Raw genomic sequence first — 10,748 nt, forward strand, 5'->3', positions numbered from 1 at the left:
GTCTTAATGCAAAATAAACGTTGAGCCATTTGATATTATTTTTCCCTTCATCCCCTCCCTCTTAAAAATACATATGACACAAAACAGGGGAAGTGCTGAAAAAAAGGAACCATTTTTTTCCTCTTTCACAACTTACCTTACACTGATTTGGGCTTTGGTATAATTAGAAAAACTACCACAAAACTTTTTTCAATTGATAATGCTCTTTTCAGACCTTACCACTGGCAGAAGTACGAACATTCAGTTTGTGCAGGAGTCCAATGTAAATCCAGCAGGACACGGCATTTCTCCAGGTGGTAAGCAATTTTTGCGCTTGCATTTTACACTTTACATGTGAGGTCACACGTACATAGTTTAATCCCATAACTTTCTTATAGGATCACAGACCTCTATGAAAAAAGACTAAATTTCACCATGTACTAATGGAAGAAAATTACTCTTTAGGAATCTGACAGGAGAGCAACAAAGTTTTTCCATCATGTAATCAAATACTATATAGTTTTCTTTTTCCCAGAGTTTGATGAAAAGACAGAAGCAGGCTTTGATTACACTATTAACTATACAGAACAATGCTATAGAAAAAGTCTCACTGCATTTTACCCACCTGTTTTTGGACATAGATAATGCTCTATTTCTCCTACAGATACTATAAAGGCAGAAAGGACATGCATGGAGAATATAGCGTAAGTTACAAGTGAAATAGGGTATGAGCAATTTAAATACAAATCTTGGAGGAAAAGAAACAGTGATTGACTGGAAAACATTTTTTACTCCCAAACTTATCTGTGCAAGTAAAAGGTATATTGATGAATGTGGGAATAAACAGATAGAAAGATATGAATATAGACCGTTAAATCAACAAAGGGGCATGCAAATAAATAACAAAAAAAGACTGATCAATTATCAAACCAGCTGGGGCCTGATCCTCTTCTCATGACGTAAAATGTAAGTCTAGCATACATACAACTACAGTTGCGTTTTCCAAGGTCATCTGTGAGACATGGGGCTTTAAACCAACATGTAGAAATCACTGTGTCATGTTCTCTGAACTGTGGTACACCCAAGATGAGACAAGACTGCTGTAATGGGCTCTTAAAAGTCTATGAATCAATGAGAATTGGTACAAGGGGAAATCAAGATCCCTCCATCTCAGATTAGAGACCTGGTAAGACCATGGTTCATTTTATTTGCTATAATTGTGTAAATTAAATACTGTTGGAATTTACGTAGTAATTAACATGACACATGATTAGTTCAGGAAAACATTGACCACCATGTCTGAAATATTACTTACAATGCATTCATGGAGGAGGAAATAGAAGAAGAAAAGTTAACCTATTGGGCAGACTGAGATTGGTTATTTATGCTTGTTTCCATATAATAAGGCACTTTCGTTTCAGGAGTAATGCTATGCTGTTCAGAGGCACATGTGTTAAAGTTGAGATACACTTACAAAGTAGCCTGTTCCCAAGCTGGAAGGAGCTGAGCTCTGCAATAAAACACAAAGACAAAGTGGAAAGTCAGTGATGGTTTTTAACACGTTCCAATCCACATAGCTCATTACCAGCCCTTTCCAAGCTTTTCATCACTACATCACAGCACCAATGTGCTGCCCCTTGTCATCTGCTACTGAAACAAACACGGTGTTGCTTAATTTTTCCCTTTACATCTCTCAACGACTCTGAGATGGTAACGTGCTATTTACTGAATTCCAAGCTTCTGCGGTGGATGTAATTGCCAATTTATTTGACAGGCAGCTGGGTAATGAATTAATGATGGCATTTCTCCCTGCACTGAGACTAAACAGACACTCATCAACCAGCCTCCCTGACATGCTGACATTCAATGCCCTGGACTCCAGCTACTCAGCTTTGTGGCCACAAAGGGGCAGGCGGGAGGGGGAAAAGAAAAAAACATAGACTGACTTCAAAACAAAAAGCCCGGTGGGTTTGGATGACTTTTTCAGTGTATGACCTGTTTGCCAATTTATTCCCGAAAGGCCCTGGTTAGTACACACATAGTGCTTTTCTAAAATGAGACATTTTGTAAACATAATTAGTAGTCTGAAATGTAAAGAACGCGTGGGCACAGAGAAGCCGCTTCAGTCAATGTACCATTTCCTGGAGAACGCAGTCACTACAATTTCCCATTTGGATGTCCACATTGTTTGACAAACCAAGGATTTAAAAAGAAAAGAAAAAACAAACAACAAATATCTACAGTGTGAAACAGATTTCAAAACTCAAACCCATAAAAATAATTAAAACTAATATTACTGCCATGGAAAATCATCAAAAGGTTTAAATGCTTAAAAAAATGCATCATGAAATTCAGTTTAAGTGGGACACGATCACAACCTCTACATTCACAGGAATTAAGGAGATAAAGGGTTTTGTTTCATTAGTTTTTCATCTAAGCAATGGGGATTACACAGCAGGTTCTCTTAGAGACATGGTGAGAGACCTAAACATCTCAGTCCTAATCCAGGTCACTGGCTGTTACATTAAAGGGTGAACAGTTCCCAACGCTACAGCCCTATCACCTGAAACACTTCAAGCCAGGCTAGTTCGTGGACTAGGAAGCAAAACGCAGAGCATAATTCTCTGGTGAGCAGTGGGTAGTCCAGATGACCAGTCTTTAACTCCTGCTTCTCAATTCCCGTCTCTGTTCCTTAGCACAAGCTCACTTTCAGTAATGACACAGCTCAGTGATGACCAGGAACTGCACAGGGGCCCCAACCAGCCTTGGCAAACCACTGGAAACACGCAGAATTTGCATCACTCTCATCCCTGTTCTGAGACACTATTGCAGGGAACCCGAACAGCAATTTCTCTCTATTTCTGATCATGGAGTGCGGCACTGACATAAAAGAAAATAAACCCCCACAAGGGGCTTATGGTATCTTTTTACTGAACTCGGCACGGCAGAAATAGATTGTGCCAAGAAATTTTAAATTAACAACAAAATTCATCACAAATAATCAGAATATTACTGTGTGTTCACCAAAGCACTACTAGAAAGGGAGGTTTAGAGAGGTTACATATGAGGTACATATGGGGAAGGCCTTCTGGTTTAAGACATTAGAAGTTAAAAGACTCAGCATGAGGAAATCACCTCAGTAGTCATAAGGGTACCAATATCATAAGATCAACAAACTCTGTTGGGACATCTTATATGAACAAACAAAACTGCTATGGAAATTTGGAAGGTATGTGGTTCCTGCCCCTTAATGTTCTCTATCTTATATGTTGCAGCTACTGAAGGACTCGAGATCTGCAGTCTACAGTTTTGGTTAGCAGCATGCAAGGGAAGGTCCACAAAAGTAAATACGTTCCTAAGTCCTTCTGGCCCCACTCCTGCTGCCTCAAGCTTCCTCTGCCACCACCATCCACAGCAAGACCCACCTGGTCCCAGTGACGATGTCCCTGAAAGCGCCTCTGCAGCACTGTGGTGCAGAGGAATGGGCAGTGCAGATTTGGGAACACATGGCCATGGGGCCCCTGGGCTCAGCCCGACTGCTCTGCTTTCCTCTACATCCCCATGACCATGCAGCTGGGAATAACCTGGTAACCGCCACAGCCCCAGTTGTCACACAGCCTGGCTACTGTTTCCAGCTAGAAATTCCCCTTCATGGGCCACACACAATGGTTTTTTGAGCCACTGAGGCTCTGCAACACCTGGTAGAAAGCGCATTTCAGCACACTCCGGTTTAGTATCTAATGCGTTTACTTTCCTGGTAAAGCACATCATATATACTGCCTTTCACTTTACTCATTCTGTTTTCTTCTTCATGCCATTTAAATTCTTTTAATTTAAGCTAGACATCTACCCACAAAGTACAACACGTGCATTCATTGTAACCGCTTTTGTTTAAGCTATGTATAAATGCCAATCGAGTCCCATTCTTTCACTCACAATTTTTAAAACTTACTTTACAGGCTGAAAGCTCCAAAGTTTGCATTCTGCATCTGTGTGTAGTTTTTGTCTGCTTTTTATTCCAAGTTTTGGAAGGATCAAGTATCAAAACAAAACAATAAAAAGGAAGAAAAAAGAATAAGCAAACAAAATATTTCCCACTGAATATTTCCATTCCTTCAAAAGCAATGCTGCAATGGCTATGGGAGGACAGTCGAAACACAGCAGTCAAATGACTTTCACTGAAAAGAAACAACTGTGCATTTTCAGGGAATTTGAGTTTGCTGGATGGAAATATAGCCCTTCACACATTGCATGCTGCATATGGATAGTACAGTTTGCAAACTTTTTAATTGAAGTAAGAAAGACTGTATTGCACATGCATGAATGACTAAGTCAGCTGTGTTGTGAACTGTGTGTTGACAGAGCATATAGGCTGAAGCAAGGGCTATGCAAGAAGACAGCTTCTCACCTTTTTTTGATAACTCCCAATAGCGAAAGGATCCTACTACCCAGTGCCCAGCCTTGGTACCAACTGATGAATGTGATACTGTGTATGCAGCATCTTTACAAGCCCATGCTGAGTCGTGATCCTGCACTGGATGGTTCTACATCTCTTATATAAAGTGTGCCTATAATAGAGGTAATGGTTTCACTTTCCAAAACCCTTTGCAAAATTCGACATTAGATATACTATTTGATATTCACACAACCACCAGCAGAAGCCTGCATCAGGTGCCCATCAGTAAAATGCAAGTCACTTGCTTAAAATTAACAGGGTTTTGGTTTTGTTATTTTCCTTCTGCTTTTTTTACACCCCCCCCCTTTTATTTTTTCCTTCCTTTCTTAAAAAGAAGAACTTTTGGCCCAGAAGCAAAAATGTAGTAACCCTCATGTAAGCATTAGTTTATTGTGTACCAAAGAAAATTACATCCTTGAGGTCTTGGAAGGCACAGTTATACCCATTTTGCATACATATTGTGCATTACTTGGGGAGCTGGGTGGGGAGAAAGACTGTGTTGTACATATTTGTTCTGGCTATTGTTTATGCAGGTCTGACTGAATGAAGGAACAGTGGGTATCATTTCAATTTCTGATGTCAACATCAAATTACTTATTTAATTTCATGCCTGGCGAAGCATTGTATAGCTACACGCAGAATCATTTCACTTCATTTGTTATGCTGTGTTTTCTTGGCGATTGGCTTGCCTTCCAACTGACAGCTTTAATTACGACATGAATTTGATTGCACTGCCGAGGAATTAACATAATGCAACAAAGCATTTAAGCACCCAACCTTAGACACACAAACACACACATACACACCCTCGTGTACACACACACACACAAAGAAGCAGCCACTGCAGCTGATCACCTTCTGGCACACACACACAAACACACGCAGAGCTTTGCTGGTGTTATTCCACTTTAGATACAGCCAAGATTTCCTTCTCCGGAATATCCCCGGTAAAGTACTAAGAATTTCAGAGCACATAACTCAAAGATTGTTCCTCAATGTGTCTTTCTTTGAGATCAGTACGCAGGTGGGAGGAATGGGAGACAGAGAATTGAAAATATCCCATATTTGAGGCCAAAACCGTGAGCTGTCCACAGGATTACACTACTGGGGGTGTAGATACCTTTCTTCCCAAAGCAGACAGCAATAGACCTGGTGGGCAGGGCACTCCAGAACTTACTCCTCATTTGATACCTCACTGTAATCTATTCCCAAGTGCAAGGTACACAATGCAGTAAGAGCACACAGCTACAAAGCACTGGGGAAAGGGAGGCACTCATGAAGGAGTGTGTCAGCTTTGCTGAGAGCCCAAGACGAGACCTTTCATGTAGGGGACAAATGGAAAGATTCCTGTCCCACTCCCCGTTCAAGAATTGGAACAATATTCCTGACAGAAAGATGCCAGCGGTATTTCTCCCGGCTTGTGATTCCTTGTTCGGCAAAAGCAAGCAGAGGCCAGGCAGTCCACACTTCTGTTGTGCCGCAAGAGCGGGAGACCTGTGCTGCCTCCCAGCCAATGACCACATGTGAGAGGCTTTTGCTATTCATCCCCTCACTGAAAGCCTGCAACCAACACCAGAAGCAGCAGGCAGGGCTGAGGGTGCCCAAAGCAGCTTGTCAGCCCTCTCCTATCAGTGCAGGCTTGCACTGCTACTGCATTGCCATTACTGAAACAATGAACAAGGTTTGTTTCACAGACATCAGATTTTAACAGGACTAGCAATGACTTTACAGCTGAGTGTGAGCCTCAGTTCTGTGGCGGATCAGGAATTTAGGAATGTGCTCCAAAGAAATCTGGTTTTTTGTCTGTTTTTGATCAGCAAACAGGTGGCTCAACCCCTAAACACTCTGTGCATTCACCATCCAGGTTAGCTGTAATTCTCACATTTTCCTCAAGTAATCCCCTGGCTACTTTGTAAAACGTGGCTAAAAAGTACCCCATGTATTCCAAAGTGGGAAGACTCAATTAAAAATAAATACATACAGAAAGGTAAGGAAAAGAAGCTGACTGAGCTCCAAGCTGGGGAAAAGAGAAAGCGCTGCCATCTTGTCTCCAAGCAAAATCTCAACAAAATGAATTCTACTACTGGCAAGATTTTGATGAAATTAAATTGACTACAGCACCCTATATATAAAGGAGGAGCAGCTCTCCAATTTCTCCTTTAGGCCCCTGGAGCTACCTCTGCCCATAAAGGAAAAAACAAGTTGTCATTCCAAAAAATCCTATATAGGGGAGAAAGGCAGAGAGAAATGGGTTTATGAAATTCAAACTGGGAGATGTATTAGGGCACTGTCAAACGCTTGCAATGGAGCATTCCAGCAATCATTATCCCTAATCTAGCAGAGGTCAAGTTCTCTGCTAATTATGTTCTCTCACAGAGGGGTGTGTGCATGTGTGTACACGTGTGCGAGATGAGGACAAAGAAAGGAGTTGATGGAAATCAGTCTCACTGCATTACATCTGACAAGAACATAGGATATTCCTCTTCCTACTGTCTGAGGCTATTTCAAGCCTCATTATGAGAAAAGTCTCCTGTTTAACACGGTCTTTTCATTGAATTATCTTCTTTTCATTTTTGACCACCTCTCTCGCAAATGCTGCAAATTACCTGCTTGGATCTCATTAGCCTGGAAAGGAGTCATCCCTTGTAAACACACTTTGAATCAATCTGTGTTATTCAAGGACTGTAGGTACATTTACAATATGCAGAGTTGAAAGATATCTGACAGGAGAGGGAATGAAGCCACTGACACGTCAGTTTGCAACTGGATATTCATTATACTATCTCCCTCATTCTGCACCTGTCACTAAGCTATCACTTAGGCTCCGCATTAAAGCTCATGAAGCTAACATTTCTGTTTCAACAGCTTACTTACAACCAGGGATTTGAAAATTGATCATCCACCTACAGTATATGCACTTCATTCATTATACATATTTCCATGCAGTAGCCATGCTTAATCTCACAATGCTGTCAGGCTACGTCAGTGGAGATTCTTTACATTTCATGTCCAAAATTTGCTTTCTGACCTCAGGGTTAATCTGCCTGCGATATTTTATATTTTTATCTTCTATTGAGTACACAACTTTTTGTGTATTTCTTCTGAGAAAATAGTGTTAAAATCAGAAAAGGATCTTCAGAGAAATCTTACTCTTCTGTCTGTAGTTTTTTCTGGACAGTAATTGGTAGATATCATTAGACAACTCACTCCTTCAAAAGGTATTATTTAAAATAACCTTATTAAGCTCTTGACGCATCTTCGTGCATAAGAGGACAGTTCAAGGTGAGCTCACCCGTAACTGGAAGTGGAAGTATCGCTACCACTTTGTAAGGCCCTGTCATTTAAAAACATGGAGTGTTTGTCTTTGGGAGAGAGAGCAGTGCAGAACGGTATTTACATCTCTTAAGTGAGTCTGGGAAAGGCCACCACACACTCAGGCAAGATCAGAGTTATCTCGTGCATGTTTTTCAAATCTCAGCTGAACTGGCAACACCAGACCACAGGGAGACATGCTTGTATTGCAATGATTTGCAATGATCAAAGCATAAAGGAACTTACTTATTAAGCAACTCATAAATTATGTATAATGATTTTTAAATATACATTTTCACATATATTTACATAACGTTCCTTTTGAGCAACCTGTGAATCCCTATGTCCTCTCTCAGGTGCACTAGGGAAGTTATATTTGCTCTCCACTTCCTTTAATTCACCATAGTGCCAAGACAAAGGGAAAGTTTTGTAAAAACATCAGAGAAAAATTGTATTTGATTGGTGGAAGGGGAACCAGGACTCCGCTCTCACTGCCAGGTCTGGCACTGCAACACTGTGAGCTGCTGGGAAGCTCAAATAAGCCTCAGAACTCTCCACTCAGTACATTGCAAGGGAGTGACAAGTCTAAATTAAAACCATGTTTGTAAGGAGCTGTGAAATTTTTTGCTGGAAGGTGCTGTGTAATTGGGAAGTTCGTTGCAGTGACTTCTCAGCTGCCACAGGGCTCAGACAAGCTAGGATGGCAACGGTGACAGGCTGACGGTCAGCTGCCATCCACTGCTACCTGTACAGGGCATTTACTTACTATCTCCTCTGGTTTCACCCTCCTCTTCCAAAGATATCTTACAGCCCTGAGATTGACCTCACCTGACGGCTATGAAGGGCTGGCTCTGAAGTGTCTAACTGAATATGCCCATAAAGGTTGGCTCTGGGGGAGGAATGGACCTCTAAAATAATGTGACAAAGGGATGAGGAAAGAGAGTGCTACAGATTTCACACCTTCACAGGAAAAAAAAAAAAAATCAGGCAGCTGTTCCAGTGATACGCACAATTCAGCAAAAATTGCTAGCTGTGTGCCTTCAGGCTTAAATTCGCACAACAAAACGTATCCTTTACAAAGGTATTTCTTTTAATGTCTGCTCAATTCGGTTTTATTGGATTGGCCTATAGAGGACACCATCTGGTATCTGTCATCCAAATCTACATGGACATGCTATCAGTAAAATCCCCATTTCCAAAATGTGGGTTAGTTAAAAGTAGGGCCAGATTGCTGGCTGATACAAATAGGTCTGACTGATGTAGCTATCCATGCTTTTACCAGCAAAGGATCTGACCTACAAAATCCCCAATTTAGATACTCTTTTGGGACAGGGCTGTCTTTATATTGTGTGTTGTAAAGCATGTAGCACAGAGGACCCAGAGCCATGAATAAAACACTCAAGGATTGTGATGGTACACATAATAAAGAGTAACGTAATTGCAGCAACAGAAAGATTTCTGTAGTCATTCCTATGCCGGAATAATTCATGCATATCATTCAGTGAATGGCCAGCATCCTTCAATGGAGAAAAACATCCTCCACAGAGCTGCCATCTTAGGACCTTCCACAGCAGTTTAGGTAGAGCAATAAAGGCAGAGCTTATGCTATTGTTGGCCATGTTATATCAATTCATTATATGTAAATTATCTGAGTCTCTCTAGACACTCTAATACTTTTCATAAAGACAGTATTTAGCCCAAAGAAATGCATTCTTTTCCTTCCCCGCTTGGGGTAAAAAGAGGCCAATCTCACTTCTCAACTATGCAGGGCATTTTAACTTCATTAAATGGCCTTCAACTATTTCAAAACAAATGGGTGTTTTCACACAGACAGACATTGTACCAAACTTTAAGAAGTTTACTGAACTGGGACAGGAGACCTAATTACCTCTTCCTCTCCCACCCCCCAAAGGGAAGGGGATTTTAGCAAGAAACCATCCCACAGACTATATCCTGTTATGACTTACACCCCTCAGAAAACTGCACAAGGGGTTAATCAGAGCAGTATTTGGCTGCAGGAGTTTTACTTACGTCACTGAGTCTTTCCCGAGAGCTACTTCGATGGAAACCTTTCAATTCCCCACTGGCGCTTTCACTGTCACTGTCTCGGCAACTGTTTTGACCTGGCTTGAGCTGCAAGAGAGAGAAAAAGCAAAGAGAGCAAGAGTTTAGCCTGGTTCAAGTAAGTCCACTTATCCACTGCTGTTCTTTAACCCATCCCCACATCTACACAAAGTAGCATTTACGTGGTGCCTGAAGCACTGCCACTGGCACGGTGCAGCCTTGGTGCCAAGGCAGCATCTCAGCAAGACCATGAATGCAGGGAGCAAGCAAGCCCACATGCACGACAGCTCGCGTGTGGGCCGAGACCCTGCAGGTAGAGGGAGGCAACATTCATGTCCCAAGGAAATCACAATTTAAGACCTTCATTTTGGGAACTGTCAGACTTTTCAAGTTATTTATGCCATAGATGCAGTTTTTAAAGTTACCATCACATCGAAGCATGCGCAGAATCAATCCCTCCCTCATTACAGCTTAGAAGTTTGAGGATCTAAGAACAATGGAAATCTCCCCAGGGGAAGGTGCAGCCATCACTCCAGGGAGGCCTTTTGCTGGACTAGCCCCTGACAACATTGCCTGGTACTATAAAAAATTCTTGACTAATCTCAATGTTCATAAAACAACATGATCTACTTAATAGGCATCAGATTGGTTTTGCCTTTCAAACCAGCTGTAATGAACTTTACTGGCATTCTAATAAATAAAAAATATTTAAAAAAATTACAAACTATATTTTCAATACAGTTGAGAACATATCTGCTTTCTCTGATGCTGTAGATTGTGCAGGTCAACATGTTACAACAGCAGCATACTGAAATGAACATTTACGATATACATACATTACATACATGTCCACAAGCACATACACATATATACGCCAAGCGGGAGATATGAACTACATCTACGGCAATACTGAAAATGTATATATTTGTTTTAATGT

General features: G+C 41.2%; 1 protein-coding gene across 1 annotated transcript in view; it reads right to left on the reverse strand.

Moving 5' to 3' along the window:
- Window positions 1–1,432: 1,432 nt before the first annotated feature.
- The window catches only part of LOC103912894 (autism susceptibility gene 2 protein-like), a 175,226-nt gene continuing 165,910 nt past the window's right edge, over window positions 1,433–10,748 (reverse strand). The window contains exons 3-4 of the mRNA XM_009319303.1: window positions 9,779–9,880; window positions 1,433–1,489 (exon numbers count right to left, since the gene is read on the reverse strand). Of these exons, the coding sequence (XP_009317578.1) occupies window positions 1,433–1,489; window positions 9,779–9,880 (159 nt within the window). The remainder of the gene's footprint in view (window positions 1,490–9,778; window positions 9,881–10,748) is intronic.

Source organism: Pygoscelis adeliae, unplaced genomic scaffold, assembly GCF_000699105.1.
Source record: "Pygoscelis adeliae isolate BGI_AS28 unplaced genomic scaffold, ASM69910v1 Scaffold282, whole genome shotgun sequence".
In the NCBI taxonomy this organism is placed as follows: Eukaryota; Metazoa; Chordata; class Aves; order Sphenisciformes; family Spheniscidae; genus Pygoscelis; species Pygoscelis adeliae.